Here is a 20,908-nt window from a genome sequence, read left to right on the forward strand (position 1 = left end):
GCCATGAGTATGTGTATTCAGTAGCAAAACAGTAGACAACAAGTTGGTTGCTAAGCAAAATGTACTCTAAGAGAGTCCCTTTGCTTTTAGGTTTAAACTTTGTTTTGATACAGTTATCAACAGTAATAATTTACTTAATCTAACTATAGAAAAATGACCATGTTCTATTTAACACTTCTAAACTTGGTGAGCTAAATATTCCTTTTAAAAAATATTTAATGCTAAAATATTCAATCCATTACAGAAATTTAAATGTCTTCAAACATGATGGTTTTATACATGTTTTCCTTACTTAGAAAAAATTTCTAGCAACCATTTGGCAAGTTAATATCCAGCAGCAACTCCAAGCTAATAATTTTAAGTCTATTTGAATACCTTCCAACAAAATTTATAGGATTTAGTTATTTTTTTGTTGGAAGATAATCAATATAAATCAAGCAAAAATTCTTATCAGGATAAGCAGAGGGAATTTTTTTTTTTTTTGAACAGCCATTTGGGCACAAGTAAGAGAAAAATATGCGTCATTATCTTCATGTTGATAGTGCCACTTTTACAAGAAACAACCATGTTAAAAGTTTAGTATTATCTTGGCAGAACAAAGTTGAAAGCATTCGTTGTTAGTTGAAATAAGAGCTTTTAAAATTTCAGAGGAAAAGTAATATAGCTTACAGACGTTTATTTTTAAAGAGGTACACCTGAAACTTGTGATTTTATAATGCATTGTAATAATGCAATGTTTAACTTCAATTAAAACTTGAATGTAAATGCGACAGTTACTGACTTTAAATATTTTTTTCAAAATGAAACACCTGGCAATATTTGTTATCTGTGAAGCAGGTATAGTATACATAATACTACTATCAAGGGTCTAAAGAAATAACACATTTCTTCTTAAGCAAGTTAAAATGAATTTTAAAATTTTATTGGATAAATTACTTCATTTAAAAATACTTGTTTTTCCATGTTAAATTAGAGGGAGAAAAAGATTACAAACTTGTTATCTTGTGGAACTGTAAACCATACTCAATCACCCCAATCACTGCTTGAGTAATTTCAAGAACCATTCACCTTTTTTAACACTCAGTGGACGCTGAATACCTTCAGAAAGTACTTAACATTCCAAAACCAAGGAGAAAAGTCCTCACAAGTAACTTTATTTGCCACAGTTAACTAATTATGGTTTTATCAAGGCATTCAGTACTGTTTTACTATATATACATTGTTAAATTATGACTTACAAAAATCTTTTGGTTTTAGTTCAAACATGAACAAATTTCAAAAGATTATTATTAGATTATTATTATTTAAAGATTATTTTAAAATGTGATCTCTCAATATTCAAAAACAAACAAGAAAAAAATATACTCAATACATCCACACTCAGCTTTTACTAACTTGCATACTACCATATATTTTTTTCCTAAGTAAAACAAAAAAGGTTACTGATAAGAGTGACATCTGTTACACTGGTTCTTGCTCTAATTTCTACCCCTAAACCAAAGGTAACTGTAATCCAGAGACTGAGTATGTATCTTACCATCCACAGTTTTATAATTTAAAAAAAATACACACGGATTTACAAGCAACATAGTATTTTGAGTGATATTAACATCTGCTGCAATATCACCACACTCAAGTATCCTATGCCTTGTTTTTTCACTTACATGAGATTCAGAGACCTATTTATGATAATACCTATATGTTAATTTCACATTATACAGTATTCTATTGTATGAAGACTGATCAAATTTATTTATCCATTCTCTATGTTTCAATATCAGCTGCAAGTGTTTATTCAACTGTGCATGTGTGATGTACACTGTGACTGCCTCAAATTTTTTTACCATTTGTTCTTCTATTAAATCACACTTAATGAAAAAACACAGTATCCCCAGGGTGGGGCTATTATTTACTAATATGCAGGGTGGGGCTACTATCTACTATTATGCAGAATTAAAAGCTAACTTTATTGGAACCTACCTGTACTTTTCTGCATTATGGTGGTATAAAAGGCATTTGAGAACAGTAATTCAGAATAAAAGATTTAAATTGTAGAATGGACAAAGAGAGACTAAAGAATGTTGAATAGAGTTCCTAAAATGGGTGAGTAAATTATCTCAAAAGCTGTTTCCAATTATTTAGTGTTACTAAAAGTCATGTAGTCCTCATGTGGCAATCAAATGTCTTCCTAAGACTCAAAAAATAAAGAATTTCATAATTACATTCAATGATATGTATCCCACTTTAAGAAATACAACAAAGGCCAACAACATTATTTGTGAGAATGCCTGAGTAATTTTATATCTTTATTTATAGGTCTTTGTAAAGAAGTCTGGAAAGAAACAAAGTGACTGAAGTTTCAGAGAGTATGCTTGTTTTGTTTTGTACACTGAATGATTTTCTAAAGATGGATTCCAGAAGTCAGGTTATTTGGGTAGAGCAGGGGTTCTTGACCTTGGTATTACTAATCTTTTCGATCAACTAAATCTTTTTTGGTTTGGGCGGGGGGGATTAGCTTGTGGTTACAGGATATTAACAGTATCCCAAACATCTTCCCATCAGATAACCCTAGTAACACCGTCATCCCCAACTTGTGACACCAAAAATGCAACCGGAGACTGCAATGTTCTCTAGGAGAAGAATTATTAGGATACAGATTTGAATCTTTATCATTACTCCTAGTGCTTTAGGACTATTATTCCCTGAATTAATGAAAATGCCTTCAACAATAATGTCATCATGCTCTTGACATATTTACCATGCCAAAGGTGGCATCTCTCTCTCTCTCTTTCTCTCTCTGTCTCCTCTCTCCCTCCCTCCCCCCTTCCAATGGAGGTAGTATCAGCTCAAAGGAGGCAAACACCAGTTCACAGGAAGGTAAAACAAACAGCAAAGTCTTGCATGCAAAGTCTTAGTATTATTTGAGTTGTGGCCCTATACAAATCCAGATATACTGTATATCCTTGGTATCTAAAATATTATGGTGGGGGTAGGGGATAGATGTCTCAAAGCTCCTTGAGAAGTGATAACGAAAAAGAAAAATGTGAGACACGAATGGTAAACGTAAATGAGGAGAACAGTAATAAGGAAAAGAAATATTTTATATTTAATACAGGACACTTATTTAACAATCCTTGCTTACTAAAAATGGTTACAGATCATTCTCTCCTAAGGTTTCAAGAAAGTAATAATGTGGATGAAGACACACATTTGGTGGGGAAGGAACTTTTATATCCAAATAACTCAATCATTCTTTTGAGTTCATGATTAAAAAATGCTAATATTTATATCTGGAGCACTACCATAATTCTAAAGGAGAAAATCAGATCCTTTTAAATGGCACTCCTCTCTTGATATATGAGATGGTCAAGTCATTTATAACTAAAGAAAAGTAAATAGAAATGAAATACTTTTACCTATAAGGCTTGCAAAGAGGTTTTTAAAATAAGAAATGCTAGAGAAGCATGCAAAAAAATTGTTAATAGTATAAACTTATACAAGTTTCTGATGGTTTAATATAATAAAAGTTATAAATAAAACCCATAGTTGAAAAAAATCGTATTTTTGCCTTAACATTTTTATTTGTTAATAGTATAAACTTATACAAGTTTCTGATGGTTTAATATAATAAAAGTTATAAATAAAACCCATAGTTGAAAAAAATCGTATTTTTGCCTCAACATTTTTATTCTGAGGAAATTATCCCAAGGAAATAATCAGACAAGCAGTGGCACAGAAACAAAATACCCATTGTCCAATGTACCAAACATTATAGCAGAAAAAAAAAAAAAAGAACCATTTAAATGATAGTCATCTGAAAGGAGATTAAATAAATCATGGTAAATCTATATGATGAACTTAAAAATGAGGTAAAATTATATGCACTGAGGCAGAAAATGTGCAGTTTGAATGATGGTAACATACAGTCACATGTGTATTTCCATGTATAAAGTGTGCATGCCAGATCTTAATAAACTATGATTACTTTTTGACATTATAAAAGGAATTAATTCTTACTTTATATGATTTAATTAAAAAAAAAACAGACAGAACTGTCTGTTATTTTTTTATAACCAGCAGACAGAAAATATTTTTCATGGGGAGGTACAATACGGCAGTCGCAGCAAGGACAGGAGTAATTTTAATCTTTTAAAACAATTTAACAACTTCAAATCTGTCTCCTTTAAGACATAGGCTACAATGAAGAGCTACATATAGAGCATGAATTCTAAAAACTGTAATTTCTAATATGTATTTAAATCAGCTAGAATGTTTTTCTTAAAAAAGAAAAGACAATTCTGAGTTCTACATCATCCGTGGCAAACCAACATTTACCTAAAGCACATTTCTGAGGGCTTGCAAGGTCTGTGGAACACAAAGAATATGAAGGGAAGAGCACTTCTTTTTAGGGTAGAATCAACCCCCAACTCCAGGCACTGCTTTTTTCCTTTCATATCACTGATAACTTTTCATATCACTTTATATGAAGGTGGACTTTTTTTTTTACTGACACTGAATATAGCAAAATAGTCAATATACTGAAAGCCAGAGAGATTATATGGAATCTGAATCAGACTCAATTTATTACTTAACATGATCTTGAGCTAAAGATGTAAATATCCCTAGATCTCAGGCTTCTCACCAGTGAAACAGGGACAACAATGTAATTTATCAATGTACCATAGGATTCAATGAGTAAATACAGGCCAAAAATTCAGAATATAAATTCAGAAATGTTAGTTACTATTATTACCACTATTATAATTCTGCATTGAATTCAATGGCCCGAATTATGAGACTTAGAATGGAAATACTGACAGGGCCAGTAGCTGAGAATATTTTGTCATGAGTTCATAACCAAGCTCTACTTATACTGCATGTAGTGGCTACAGTTGAAATTGGACATATGTATTAATATCTGGCTATAACAGGGCCTGAATGTTCGAAACACATTATGGATTTTATTCCATGGTTTAATGCACCAATGACAAAAGTTTCAAAAGATGAATGAAATGAAGGTTTTAGAGGGAGATCCATTATGTTCCTCCTTAATACCCTAATACATGCTTCTACAGTGCAGTTAGGGCATTAATTTTTCAGCTTTTGCATACAGATAGTGAGGGGAAGTACTTTTCTACTATTTATAAGAAGCACATTGAAATATCACTTCAAATATACATCATATTTTTTTACTGTTGCTTTTTAAAAACAGGTGGTTCTATGAGCTAAGCTAATGTCAGACTTTCACATGTCTGATCTTCAGAATACTTACTACACCACTAATTGAGGAAATTCTATAGGTTATAGAAACTACCAGTGGATCCCTTACCCGAGGGCACTAGCAAATAATAATAATTGACTAGATGCTTTTTATATGCCAGATGCTATTCTAAATGTTTTATACATATTAATTCATTTAATTTTTATAATTCTATGCATTCTATTATGGAATTCTTTGAGACACTGAGGTAAATACAAGAAAGTTTTCCTCCTCCAAGGTCATTATTCAGCTGGAAATTAGTTGAACTGTGATTTGAAGTCAAACAATATACATTAACTCTACTTTTCTATACTTTACAGAACTGGAAGCTATAAAAAACCATTTATTTTTTGTTCTGTTAATTCAAGTATATCTTAACTACTTTTCATTTTAAATATTTGCCACCATATGTTGCAATCTATTTTAAGAGGTAGACCTTATGACTGTCTTGCAATCTCTTAACTACCATCCTCCTTCCTAATCCATACCCATACTTTGATGAATGGATCATAGTATGCACTTACTTCAGATATCAACACCCTATATTCACCTAGACACAATGGATCAGAATTGGGCAGACGAACTAAAGGCCCATATAATGGTAAATTTCAGATTTCCTCTTTAGTATTGCTGGGCACTTACTGTAACCTAAACCATAACCACAAGCAACCTCTGACCATGAGGAGTCAATTGACATCAAGGTAAAACTGACAAGAAAGTGAACCCTTGTTGATATAAATTGAGTCACTGTATCTACTAACTTGAAAGTTCATCCTGTTTCTAGACAGAGTTATAAGAGTCAGTATACCCTTTATATTAAACCTCACACTGGTCTAAATTGGGTATTTTATTTCAAATGACATAAAGCATCCTCATACAAGGGATTAAAGTTTCTTCTTTTTAGGTTTCATCTTTCATTTATAAATAACAGGGGGGAAAAGGGCAGACTAATCTACAGATTATTAGCTGTTATAACATTTAGACACAGCAAATAATTACCTGATAAAATTTCAGGAAAAGGCATTTTGTTCTATCAGTTATAAAATCTAATACCAAATGTTGAAACCTTTCAACGAAAAAACCAAATGTACAAGATTCTACATAATCCTTTGGTTATAGGCATTTTATCTTTTAAAGTGTATTTGAGAACAAAATTTCAAGTCTTAAAAATAAATATAACTATTTGTCATAAAACTAGTCCATCTATTTTATTAGGATTAGTACCATTTAAAGTGTTCTTGGAAAGAACAGATCTGTGTAGTTACTTAGTATTGGTTAAAATTTCTAGAACTGGGGAGAATCCAGTTATTATTGCATTTGTTTTTTTAAAAATTAGTGTTACCACTATATAATACAGTAAACAGGTTAAGTATGTGGTATTAACTTTTAATAGACAGTACCTTAAGAAATGGATGTAGTAGGCAAAGATTAAAATGAAAAATACTTTGTTTCAAAGAACTGCCCTTAAAGCATTTCTCATATAGAAGTACCAACATGGGGTATGGGGACATATGGAAATGGCTAGGTGTTTTTTGTTCCAAAACTGGGAAACACTTTAGGTATTGAGTGGAGAGGTAGAAGAAATGCTAACTTTTTCATAATGCATGAGAAAATCCCACACAACAAAAAAAATGGCCCTGCTCAAAATGTCAATAGAGTCCCTACTAAGAAACACTAGAATGCAGAAAGGAGAGCAGTTATATGCATACCAAAAAATGAATACCAGCACTAAATGCCACCATCTGTTTTATATTAACTGTGGAAGAAAATATGTACTATAGGAAGTCAGGCAAAAGAGAACTGGAGAAGATGAGTTACCATGTGTATTTTCACAGAAGCTAGGAAATTTGCAATGGGAAGACATTCTAGGATAAAGAATGGTGACCAGTTTGGGCACATTTAGTTGAATATATTAATAAATACAGCCGGAAAGATTATGAAGACCCAGATTTGGTATGACTCCTTCATAGGAAGAGGGAAATTTCCAGCTTAAAGTTTGACTCTATTTTAACTCCATGGAAGGAATATAAGGCTCTTCATGCCTAGCCTCCATGGGGTTGTCTCCAGGCCCATTCACCAACTCCAACTCACCAACTCCCACCCTAGTTTCCAGACATACCAAAATGCTTACATTTGCTTAAGTTTGCTATTTTGTTTTTTTGCAGCTGACATTCTTACCACAAGACCACCCTGTCCCTCTGTCTAGATAAAAACCTACAAAACTAATGTCCTTCAAAAATTTGCTTAAATTCTATTTTCTCTGAGAGACCTTACTTCCCCCCTCATTTCCCCCCTCCCCCACCCCCAAGCTTCCTGCTCTCCCAGTAGGGCTGGGGCAGTGAGACTTTCTGCTCCCACAGCACATTCCATGTCGGAACATTAACTACTTTATGTTGTAAGTTTGCTAACAGTTCTTCCATTGGTTGAAAACCAGGAGAACAAGGCAGCTGAGTTACTGGCAAAGAGCTCAATGGTTTTTAGGCAGAGGTAAACATAAGAATCAACTGGTACATCTTTTTTTTTTTTTTTTTTTAATTTAAGACTTTACTTTTTAAAGAGCAGATTTAGGTCCATAGAAAAATGCAAAAGAGATACAGAAATGTCTCATTTAGCATCTGCCTCTACTCATGCATTAAGTCTTATCTAGTAGAGTTTAATACAGATATCTAAGCTTCACCCTAGGCCCAAAGAATTAGCAATTGTGTTGGTAAGGTCCAAGTAACTATATTTTGAAATTATAAGTGAAATTTCACCTACTGGCAATTCTGCCTATTGTCCATTAGGGTATTTTGAGGAACTAATGACTTCTGTGGGCTCAGAAACATTGAAGGACTCTGAGCAGGGAGCCATCATAGTAAAAATGCATTTTAGAAAGATGGTCCTGGTGGCACTATGTAAGAATCACTGAGGTATGGCAATAATGAAGTTAGTGAAAACACTTGGAGGTTCCCCAATAATAGGGTGAGACAAAAAGGACCTGCACAAAATAATACAAATGATAAATACTAAAGTCAAACAAATAGCAAGAGATACATTCCAACTCATATCATGAAGTAGCAGACATGGTGATTGGGAAAGATTTCCTCAACCAAACCATCTGGGGATGCCAAGATGATCAAGAATATTTGGTTTTCCATTTCCATGAATCTTTGTTAACTGTAACTGTGAAAGTCATACCCTCTGTAATGCTGTCACAGAAACTTCCTTATCTCTGTCTATGTGGCCACACTCAGGAAATACCTGATTGGGAAATCATCAGGTTTCTATTTTTTCACATTGTTACTAAGTCCCTGTTATTACTCCTCTGAAATTCTTCCACCAAACAGGATCAAAACTGCTATGGTGGAGACACTGTCCAGCTAAACATTTGCAATTAGTGAACAAGTTTCTACCGAGCATCTCTTAGGTTATTCCCCAAAGATCACCCCAAAATCTGTTTGTTCCTACAAAACTGCTAAGCCCATGATTTCAAATTCTTTTGCTAAAATCAGTTTGTAGCAAATTAGAAACCAATTATTACTATGACACTATACAAAAAAATAAAACTGTGCTTTAAGAAATATATCACTATACATTGTTTAAGAAAAAAATGTATCATTGACATTAATACAGAGGTGTATAAATATGATACAGCAGGTAATTAGAATGCAGTGATTTTATCCCAAGAACAAAAATTTTTAAATCTGTAAAACATGTTCTTTCTTTACAAGAGGGACATCTAGTGGCTAGCTTTTAAAACAGGACTCCATGCATATATTATTCACACTGTTCTTTAATAACAGGCACACTTATATATATCTTAATACTTGCAAGTCTGAGAGGGACCTATACACAGAGATCTAAGGTTTAGTCTTTCTTAACAAAAGGGAGTTAAAAATTCAAAGTTCTGGGTCCTCCCTGGTGGCAGCAAATCAATCCCCAGCCAGGGAGCTGACCCACATGGTGCAGTAGACTTCTCTAGTCTCACCCCCTGCTCCCCTTAGCAGTGTAATTCAGTTAATCTGCCTGTTCCATTCCCTACTCTGGTGAATCCTCTCACCCTCTGCATCTCTGGACTACACCCTAGCTCTTGCATGCATAAATAAACAAATCTTTAAAAAAAAAAAAGTTGTAAGCTGAAAGTAGTTAAGAAATGGTAAGAAGGTCTGGGCTGCTTTGAAGCAGAAGTGAGGTCATGCAGAGAGAATCAAAGTTGAGTTCATTCCTGAGGAATGGATGATCAGTTGACATAAAAGAGTGTAAACGTGGAGTTAAGCCAAAGATATTACTGGGGAGAGGTCTCTCAGTCCAACTCCTTTTTTCCCAATTGATAAGGAAAAGTGCATTTCCCACATTACTATCAAAATCTCAGATTCAAATGGCTTGGAGGAGGTGGAGAGAGCAAGGAGCAGGAGGGAGTGTGCAGGGGGGAGAGGGGGGACTTATGTGACTAAATGAGACACGCTATCTAAGCACCACTGATACAGTCTCCATGTTTGACACCCATAGCTTCCTACAGCAAAAGACTAAAATAGAACTGAAAAAGTGGCGGTCACTGATAAAACATGGAATTTTACATGATGCAATCAGAATACTTTTCAAAGATGGTATTTACAAACCCAAATGTATGATGGTTCTACCCATATCCACCAATGTCCATTTTTAAATTATTATTATTATTTTTAAAGATTTATTTATTTATTCATACAGAACTGGGGTACAGGCCAGAGATGCGGAGGGTGAGAGGATTCACCAGAGACAGAGCAGGGAGCAGAACAGGCAGATGGACGAAGTACACTGCTGAGGGGAGCAGTGGGTGGGTCAGAAAAGGTCTGCTGTGCCATGTGGTCACCTCCGGGGCAGGCAGGGATCGAACTCATGTGGAAGTGGTTTAAGCTTCTTAGTGCTATGCTTTAACCAGCTGCGCCACGAGGGAGGGCCTTTAAATTATTTTTAAAACTCATTTATCTATTCTTAAAATAAACAATGTATGCACATGATCCAAAATTTTAAAAAGTACAAATGGCATGTAATCCCATCCCTGTCCTATTCCCTACATCCTATTTTCCTCCCTTCAATAAACATGTTTACCCATTTACAATATAAGCATACATCTATATAAAGATTATTTTTCATACAATGGTAGCTTTAAATAAATATGGTCCTATACCTGTCTTAACTTACTGTTTCTGGAAATCATGAATACATTTAGAGCTAATTTATTCTTTTTGCATTACAATTTTTTTAAGCAGTCCACTAATGACAAACATCTATATTTACATTACCCTTATACTATTACAATGTTGCAATGAATATTTTGTGCATATTTCATTTTCAGTTTGTATTTGTCAGGATGAATTCCTGGAAGCAGAACTAGTAAGTATAGGAGTAATGACCATGCCTTCTTGAACTATCTCTCTGCACCACTGATCTTACCCTTTGTAATGAGGTCAGAGCTTATTTTCAATTATTAGGGTAACATGGTAAAGAGGTAATATGAAAACCTTTCAATAACATGCATTAAAAAAATCCTAGGTAAATATGATGAACACACTGAGCTCACTGGCTAGGAAGAAAAATCTCCAGAGATCAATAGGAAGCAAGAATTTGAAACTGTAGTGGGAAGCTGAAGCAACACCTGCTCTGGAGGTCTTTGCCAACCTTGGTAACCAAGAGATATCAAGTAAGAGTGCTGCAAAAAAACAAAAACAGTAAAAGGATAAACCAGAAAAAATCCTGATTTGCTATCAAAGGAGATAACAGGAAATTTACTGATCTTAGTTTAAGGTAAAGGGATTGGGGTTGGGGAAGGTTTCAATTGAGAATATTTAACTATACTTCTTCCTCAAATGCGCTCAGGGATTAAAAGATTACCACTAGTATAGTCTGAGACAATGTAGACTACAAAATTAAAGAGGGTTGTAGATTGGCGCCACGCAGTGTATCTGGACTAAGCAAACACATGTCACCTTCTACCTAAAGTCCAGATGAACCTGAGATCACAATTAATTTTTGGGAACAACAAGAAGGAAATAAGCCATTATAATCAAGAGTTAGTGGAAACAGTAGACAGTAGTAATAGACTTTCAAGAAGTGCAGATACTGAATTATTTATACAGATGATGTGTCCTAAATTACTGAATAAAAAAATTTAAAACATGAGAAAGAAATACAATTCTATTTAAAAAGCCAGACAGACTTGGGAAACAAACAGAACTTATAGAAATGAAAAAAAATATTACTGACAAACAGAAAACTCCTCAGGCTATGGGCTAAGATCAGATTAACTACACATAGCTGAGGAGAGAAAAGTGACTTGGATGAAACAGTTGAATAAATCACCCAGAAAATCAGAAAGACAGGAAAAGAAATGAGATTAAGATAATGCATTAGAATTTTCCAGTTGTCACATTCAGAAAGCACAACAAATTCCAGGGAATAAATAGAAACTATGCTAAGACACAAAACATAGTGCAAACTGCAGAGACAAAACTGTCCAAAGACAAAAGTGGAGATCTTTTGTCTAAAAGCAACAGAAGACTACCTAATAAAACAAGTGTTCTGAGTAGTAGCAAAATAAGTGAAAAGGGAGGGGGAATAAATAATAGAACGAAAGTAAAAATACATATCAGTTTAAGACATTTCAGATAAATTATCATTCAAAAATAAGATTGGATTAGTGACATGTTTCCACATGTATGAATTTTTATAACAGGCAAAATTCATCTTTAGGAGAAAAAAATTAGAATAGGTTGGAAGTCAGGGTGATAACTTGGGAGGGAGAAGACGGTAGGCATCCCATGGGAAGCAGTGGAGATTTCGGGGGAAAGGGGGAGCTGGTACTGTCCCTTTCTTGACTATGGTCAATAGCTTCTGCAGGAACCTACGTTTCTACAGCACTTACTGCATCAGTTACGTAACCTGTTCAATACAGCAACTTAGGCTCAATGTTCCATTAGTCACATTTAAGAGGGCATTAAAACACTTTTCAACTTTTTTATTTTGAAATTACTTGATTTTATAGAAAAGTTACAAGAACATCACAAGGAATTCTTCACTCACATTGCTTGAAAGCTACATTTAAAATTTAAACATCTTCAATTTGAATTTTACAGATTGAGTCCATTTACAGTCATTATTTATTCACTGAAATGTAAGATTTGTAGGCTTCACCAAAAAATTGTATTGTTTGATCATGTATTACTCCTCTGGACTTACTAGGGGCGAATATATTTCAGGTAAGGGCAGCAGACCTTTCATTATCATTGTGTATTATCTACTAAGTACTAGGTAGGACTTCAAGTATTATTTAATGCTTTCAGAATCCAGTAAATTAAAACTTGCCCAAGACTACATGATGTTAGTAATGGCAGAGGGGATAGTCAAAGTTTGGTTTAAGTTCCCTTAAACCAAAATATTGAATATAGAAGGTGAAAAGATATCTTTGAAAGGATTTATATCTAGCCACTTTTCCTTCCTTCCAGCAACTACAACTACAGTAACCTAAAAAATTAGTCATTTTCACAAAATGGTTGGTAAGACAAGTATCCTGAAGAAGATATTTTTAAAAGTCTTCTTTTCCAATTTTTTTTTTTACCCTTGAAGTAAAATACCATGTAACATATGTGCCACTTTTTAGCAATGAAAATTTTCTACAATCCTGATTTTGGTCAATAAAAGATTAGAACAATTAACTGAAAGTATACCTTTTGCATCTAAAAGTATACCTTTTAATATAAATCAGTGGTTCTTGAATAGGAGTGATTTGGCTACGCCCTTTTGCCACAATAAATTATCCCAATAAAGGGATAATTTTGTTATCATGAAAGGAGTGTACTTTGTGAGCCACCAACATTTGGTGAGTAGAAGCCAGGGATGTGGTTAAATATCTTAAAATGCACATAACAAAGAAGTATCTGGCTCCAAATTTCAACAACACTAAGATGAAAAATCCTTACCTCAAACACTGATGAAAATGCTGAATGAGAATGAAGAAAACTACTGAGACACACTAAAGAGGTTTCTAAGTTTACTATCAATCAACTAACAATATTTTTTAACTATGGCTTTCAATTAGATTGGACTCACCTTATTGCATTATTTATCCAACATCTGAATAGACATTTAAAATACAGGTAGTACCAAAACCATTTTTCATTTAAAAAGTGTGATGAACAATTTATGAATTGCTTATTTTTAACTGAAAACAATTCCCAAAATGGTTTTATGAACCTTTACTTTACCACAACAGATTGAATTGTCAAATTTTACACTTGAATTTTATGATTTCCACTACAAAATACATGCCAAATAACTATTACACAAAAGAAAATTAAAATATCTTTACAAGCTTGCAAGTTAGCAGCAATTTTTTCTGTAAAGAGAAAATTCAGTGCCATGAAATGTTTAGATAGGTACCCTTGTATACTACAAATTAAAATAAAAAAATCAGCTTATTATTCCTTGTCCCACTTTGTTACTAAGAAAACTGAGATACAAAGATTGTAGGGTAGCTTCTCTTCAAGTCACATCACTAAGAAACAGCTGGTCAGAAAGTGGAGTCAGGAAGCTTGGCTCCAGTTTATGTTTTTAACCATTCCATTTCACTATCCTATGTTACATAAACATTTTTTTTAATAACTAAAATACATTGAAAATGACTGGAATACAAAATTAATGGATAAATAAAATAGGTAAAAGTATTCACAATGTATGTAGTAGTCTGAGATGAGCTACAAACAGGCACATCTAATAATCAAAGATAAGTTTTAAATAAGTTCACCAATATTCAGTTAAAAAAGCACTCTCATTTTTTTGATGTCAGTGCATACTTTTTGGGAAGGCAATTTAAAGTTCCAAAATGAAACTATACACTCTAACCTAGTAATTCAATTCTTTTAGGTATGGATCCTACAGAAAAAGTCACATAAGAACACAAAACTATTTTTTAGGGATGTTTACTACAGGATTACTTTTAATAATTAAAAACAGAAATAAATGAAATTTTCATGAATATGGGACTAATTTAGGATATGTCATAGTTGGAATACACTTAATAAAAATAATAACACTGTATTAATAAAAGGCCATAATATCTTGTTCAATGGAAAAAAGCTACTCACCAAAGAAGTGTGCTTTTATTCATTAAAAATTAATAATGTTTTTTGAGAAAAGTCATGCTTTTTAATATTTTTATGAAATTAATATACTATATTAATTAAGAAAACCATCAAATTTGAGGGAAATATAAATGTTATCAGCAGTTAATTTCTACATAGAATTACAGGTGTTTTTTTCCTCTAAACTTTTTGTGACAAAGATACATCATTTTTATGATTGCTCCTATATACTGATTCCTTCTATCTATCAATTGCTCCCTAAGTGAATTAACACATTGTCACAATTCTAGAAGGTAATATCATCATCTTGACTTTACAGCTATCCAAGAAGCTAAGAAATTAATTCTTAAAGCCCTTGATGCAACGTTAAAATCTACTAATCTCACAGAAAAACCCTACAGATATAAGTATGTCTACTACAAATCATCATAAACTCATGAGCAAAGGCATAATGCAAAGAGTTGAAACCGCCATTTGAAAGAAGTAGGTATTCCAAAATAATAAGAGTGCAAATTTGGATTCCAAGTTAGCAACTATACTTAATGAAATATTCTCATAAAAAACTTCCTACATCCTGATGTAAAAATAAGCTACTATTTAAAAAAAAAAAAAAACTTCCTACATCCATCACATATCCAGAGACACAAAAATTCTCCATCTGAGGTTATTTGCTTTTTAGTACTAAGTTCCAAAGACAGCGATTTTCTTCATAAAACACAATACATTTTATATTTGAGAAAGCACAAATCAGTTACATTAAATTTTAAAAATAAATTATGTCAATTTCTAAATATGTCAGGTCAAAACATACAAAAGAACAACTTAGTTCATAAACATGAGGCATTACTTTTCTTTTAAAAGCCAACCACCTTTTCAAATATTTGTCTGGAAACAAACTGATAATATCATCCTTTGGAAAGTTGTAGGATTTATGAGAATAACAATAATACTAGTAAGTCTATCTTTTCAACTTTCAGAGTGGTAAAACTGGATGGGAACCTTTGAGTTTTCCAGTCCAAATCCCACATCACACAGATAAGCCCAGAGAAAGGAACTGAATTGCTCAAGACCTCAATCGGCTGCAATTCACTCAGATTTTTTTATTTTAAATTCACAATCTTGACTTTTGAAAAGTATCATCCAATAATTTAGTTGGCTACTTAGGATACTTTGACATCCCACTCATCCCTAGAGTGCTCCCTGGTGGCACAAGGGTTAAAGTCTCAGTGCAATCAAGCTACCACCAGCCTCTACAGCATGAGTTCCATCCCCAGTCAGGGAGCTGACCCACATAGCACAGCAGACCTCTCCTGACCCACCCACTCCTCCCTTCAGCAGTGTATTTCAGTAGATCCACCTGTTCTGCTCCTCACTCTGTCTCTGGTGAACCCTCTCATCCCCTGCACCTCAGGCCTACACCCCAGTACCTATATGCATAATAAAAATAATTGTCAAAAAAACAAAAATGGGGACCGATTCTAATCAACAGTTTCAGGAAGTCACAAGCTAATCTGTTGCAGTATCTTCAAAGATTCACCACAGACTAAATGTTTTCAAAGTCCCTTTTTCCCCTAGTGCTGGCTCAAATGAAATCAAATTTGGAATTCCAAGTAGAAAGCATTATAAAAGCCAAGCTTCTGTGGTTAAAACAGTATAGGAGTCCTGCCTTGATTATGCCTACAGCCTCTGAAATATTTCCATGGTATATCAGATCTCAGAGACAGATAGACAGACAGACACATATATGGACACACAAGCTCAAATTTTTATAAGACTCATGACAGTTACTATAGTTTTTAAGTACTTACTTCCAATTTGTAGGAACCAATAACAAACACTTCACAGACCACACTTTGGATAGCAATAGAGCAAAATAAACCTTAAAGGATATTCCTGATCAAATCAGAACACCTGATATATTAATATGGAGATACAAACTTACTTCTTATCAAAATATGTTGAATTCTCTTTTCTTTTGGTGAAACCATTAGGTAGAAGGTTTAAGTTAATACCTTGCCTTCGGGCACGATTCTTCATAAAGTACATCTAACAATCAAGAACAAATAGACAAATCAATTTTAAGTGCTTTAAAAATGTCAAAAGTAAAAAAAAGGTTCAATGTAAAAGCTAATATTTACTGAGTAATTATATTTCACAAACTGTCTAAACTGCAGTTTCTCAATTAATCCCTACAATACTATAACTTAGATACTATTGTCAGCCCTCCATTTTAGCAAGCGAACTAATGAGAACCAACATAATATTTCAGAGAGGAAGAGCCTATATTTAAACCCAGATCTGTCTAATTCCAGAGTATCTATTCAACCTTACATTCAAGAAGCTGAAAGAATTGCAATGGGAGTTAGAAAACACACAAGTCATTTGACAATCATAGGGGTTATCTACACATTGCTCTCTTTAATGATGTTTATAAACCATGGCTAGCTATATACATGCCTAATTTCATTACTAGATAGGTAGTTCACTCAAAGTTTTAAGGGCATTATAAAAGCAACCATCATTTCTCACTTGAACCATAGCAATAGCTTTATAACTGGGCTCCCTGCTTAATCTGCTCTTGCCTGATCAAGTCCATGTTCCAAACAACAGAAGCTCTTTGACCTTTTACAAAGCAAATATGCTTAAAACCCTTTCATAGCTTCCATTTTCAAAAAGAATACATTAGAAGCCCTTTCCAGTTTCTCAAACCTCATGTTCAACATTCTCTTCCTTACTCACTAGGTATCAGGCACTTCATTTCTTCAATTACTCAAAATACCAACTTCATTCCTGACTCAGGGTCCTCACTACTTTTGCTTTTGTTTCTACCTAGATGAGTGTTCCCATATTCCCATCATATATCAGCTTGTTAAAATACCAACCATTTTTCAGAGAAACTTTTCCTGACCTCTATAGCGAACAGTATAACCTCACAACTCCGCCCCCCCCAACAAACACCATTTTCAATCTCTTTTAATCGCCTGAGTTTTCTTTATTTTCTACACGCACTTAATTCTACCTAGAATTACATTTGTACCTCTACTCATCTCCTGTCTCTCCCCTTATAACAGAAGCTCCAGGAGGGGAGGGACTTTGTTTTATCTCTACTGTATCTTTAGTGATTGGCATAACACTGGATTATGATGGCTATAATATTGAGTGAAAAAAATTAATGTTAGTGATTTGAAAGAATTCTAATTAGAAGGGATTAGAAGAAATACTTACATGCTTATTACTTATTGGTCTTTTCAAGAAAGTATCTCTAGAAATATGGTCTGCTGTTCTTGCCACATCTTCCAAAAATCGATAGTCTAAAAATTTCAAAATAGGAAAATAAACAAATGATGTATGCCCATGGCCCAGGGGCAATCAATCATCTGTGTGTAACATGGCTTACCACTTAAAAGATTCATTTCAGTAAATTGTTGTATTGAAACATATGCAGTCTTATCCCGAACTCCATTACATGTCAGTTCTGCTTTGTGTTTCTTTACACACGGCAAACTGAAGGAACAAAAAGAAGGTGCTTTTCACACTTTGAAATAAGAAAGGTATAGATAGAGGTAATAAGATAGAAATTTATATAAATACCTGCAGGAATAACGCATACAACGTGGACATCTGTACTTTGCTTCTTCTGTACCACAAGTTTCACACCTACCAAATGAAAATTAGTAAATTATCAAATATTAATGCCTCTTACTAATGAATTTTCAATGCTAAATCAATTACTCATCACAATGAATTTACAGATGTGTAGTTATAGAGAATGAAAGTAACTGAAAAAATACTTGATAGCTGTCAAACACTGTTGGAGTTTCTCCTCAAGTAAACCATCTCCAAATGACTATATTGACAGTGCTGTGCTTTGTAATTCGAGAAAATACACATTAACTTAAAAACCATCACACTTTGATTCTTTTACATTATAATCAGAGAATGGGCTTATTCACTCATATTTGAACTTGTAATTCCTAGTACAATGTGTCAGTGATTATGTAGGAGTGCATATATGCAGTAGTTCAATTCGAGTTCTGTATCTCAAAGGCACCAGAAAAGAACAGAAGGTTCAGTTAAACTTTATTGAGTGACAGTTGCATCATTCTCTTTATTTTCACAATCAGCCTAGAATGGCATCAAAATTATCTAGAACTTGACCAAAATTATCTAGAACTTGACTTTAACTGTGCTTCAAGGATCTTGGGATACTAACAAGCCCATAGCTACTTCTGTATGGCCCACTGTGTTCTAGTCCATAATAGTCCCAAGAACCTGATCATTTAATACTGTCTCACACGATCACACACTATAAAAGAAATTAAATCAAAAACAATACATATGTGTAGTACTCACAGATAAACCACACAAGTGAATGGGTTCAAGTGCATTTGTGTCTAATTTTAAGTTAACTGTCACTACGAATTTTTTAGAATTTTCCTCATTTTTATCCTCTCTCAAAGAAATACTGAGTCAAAAGCATAATTCATGTCAGAGTCCCCAGAATTTTCATTCCTAATGGGGCAGAGCCCCCCACCGCAGGCCACTACAAACTTCTTTGCTCATTAGACAACACTTACATTCTCAATTCCCCAATCCCTCCTCCTATCAAAGTTGGACCCAAAGTTGGGCTTAATTTTTATTATCCCACATGTACCTTCCTTCAATCTAGCAACAAAAGAGTTCATCATTTCTTCTTTTCCTACCTTGACATAGCCAGTTTCCGCTTGGAGCCCACGGGCAGACTTATCTGAAGCTCTTCTTTAACATTTGTATCATCCATCATTTCTTTCTTTGGGAAATACTTCTCTTCTTTTACACACACTTCATCCATCACCTCCTCCTTTTTTATATTCTTACCATCAAACACTTCCTCTTGTTTTATTTCCAAGTTATCCCTCTCTTCCTTCAGTTCTTGCCAATCCAATCTCTCTTCTTTCACCTTCACTTTCTCTTCCTTTATTTCCAGTTCATTTGCCTTCTCTTCTTTGACCCCCCAATTACTATCCACCTCCTGCTTCACCTCCGATGTGCCGGGGTTCTCCTCCTTCACGCCAGGACCATCCTCCACCTCCTGCTTCACCCACTGGCCATGCAACATACCTGCTTCCATTTCCGACCAGTCCATAACTTCTTGTTTCACAACCGTTAGGTCCACTAGCATTTCCTCTGCTCTTTGTCCACTTCCTTCCTTCCCATCATCTGTCTTCTCTATTTCTGTCAGTTTATTCCCCATCTCTGCACTGATGGCCTTCTCCATCCTTGCTATGACCCTGACTCGCTCGCTACCGTACTCGGACTCGGGAATTAGCCGCGCCCCCTCGGCAGCACGTTGAAGATCTTCTCCCGACGTCCCTTCATTTTCATCAGCAAAATCCATCTTGGCTGCCGCTGCCTCTCTGTCTTTCAAAGTGTCTGTTCCGCTTAAAGCGGAATGAATTACCGGCCGGAGCCACACGTGTGCGGCCAAGAACGCCGAGCGATCAGCGCCGGACAGGTTCGATCTTCCAAGTTGTCGTAAACCGACGCTTCCGCGTCTCACCACTTTACGACTCTTATCTCTCTTTACGGCTCTGAGGCGGCTGGGCGCGGATCCTGCGCAAGGTTCTGAGGGAGGCCACGCCCACTATGACTTCCTCCCGCGGGGCGGGTCCTTCAAACCCAGCCCCTGAACAGGACGCCACGCCCCCGCCCACCTGGCGTCACCGGCCGCCCAGCGCCCCCTCCCTTCTCAGCAAAGGAAGCCTGGAGGAGGGGAGAGAAGCAAAACTTACTGACTCTGAATGGGAAAACCCACCCTAATCTCTGTAGTAACGACTAACTGTAATGAAGTTTGAAAATGAAAGAAAAATGTTATACTTCTCCAAGCTTCTATACAATAGAGACAATAACACAATTACGCTACATCCCGTTGTGTAATTGTGAAGATTAGATGGAATCGTGCAAGGAAATCAGCTAGCAGTAACTGAAAGAAAGTCAATATATGGGTCTATTAGTACTGGAATTCCTGATAGTTTCAGGTAGAAAGGAGCATAATTTTTTTCTCTCAATTCTTTGACATTAACAGCCTGTCATCAGCCATTTCCCCATTTCCAGCATACTATAGGATTCTAAGGAGAGAGGGATAGAGAGATCATTTTTTTAGAACTAGAAAATCTAAAAGAACACACACACCCACCTCATAACTGTTTTACAGATTATTTTACAAATGATTGTTAGATACTACGGATTAGACACTTTAATTAGCAAATTTATATTTTGCTTGCTGTCTGACATTAAAGACATGGCTTCTTAGCTGTGGGCTGTTTCGTGCTACTCCCTCAAACTGTTGTAACTTGCAGGTATTTAGCTGTTATCACTCTGCTATACCTGGGTCAGGAAGTGGGAATTTGGAATGAGTGAGCAGAGTGAGGAAGAAAGGTAGGCAGGAAACCTTAGTTGGGTTACTACTCATTGAGCAGCGAGCAGTGCTGAAAGAGCATTAAAGTAACCTGGGAGAGTTTAGTAAAATCTTATGGGTTGTGAGGAAGAAGCTTCCAGAGGAACCAAAGAA

At 34.8% G+C, this 20,908-nt stretch overlaps 1 protein-coding gene across 1 annotated transcript in view; it reads right to left on the reverse strand.

Annotated features, from left to right (window-relative positions):
• Positions 1-19,889, reverse strand: part of ZNHIT6 (zinc finger, HIT-type containing 6) — a 36,710-nt gene extending 16,821 nt beyond the window's left edge. Inside the window, exons 1-5 of the mRNA XM_004679177.2 lie at positions 19,062-19,889; positions 17,950-18,015; positions 17,756-17,862; positions 17,584-17,669; positions 16,301-16,404 (exon numbers count right to left, since the gene is read on the reverse strand). Coding sequence (XP_004679234.1) covers positions 16,301-16,404; positions 17,584-17,669; positions 17,756-17,862; positions 17,950-18,015; positions 19,062-19,735 — 1,037 coding nt within the window. The 5' untranslated portion in view covers positions 19,736-19,889. The remainder of the gene's footprint in view (positions 1-16,300; positions 16,405-17,583; positions 17,670-17,755; positions 17,863-17,949; positions 18,016-19,061) is intronic.
• Positions 19,890-20,908: the final 1,019 nt, after the last annotated feature.

This window comes from Condylura cristata, unplaced genomic scaffold (assembly GCF_000260355.1).
Source record: "Condylura cristata isolate star-nosed mole 26May11 unplaced genomic scaffold, ConCri1.0 scaffold00008, whole genome shotgun sequence".
Taxonomy (NCBI): domain Eukaryota; kingdom Metazoa; phylum Chordata; class Mammalia; order Eulipotyphla; family Talpidae; genus Condylura; species Condylura cristata.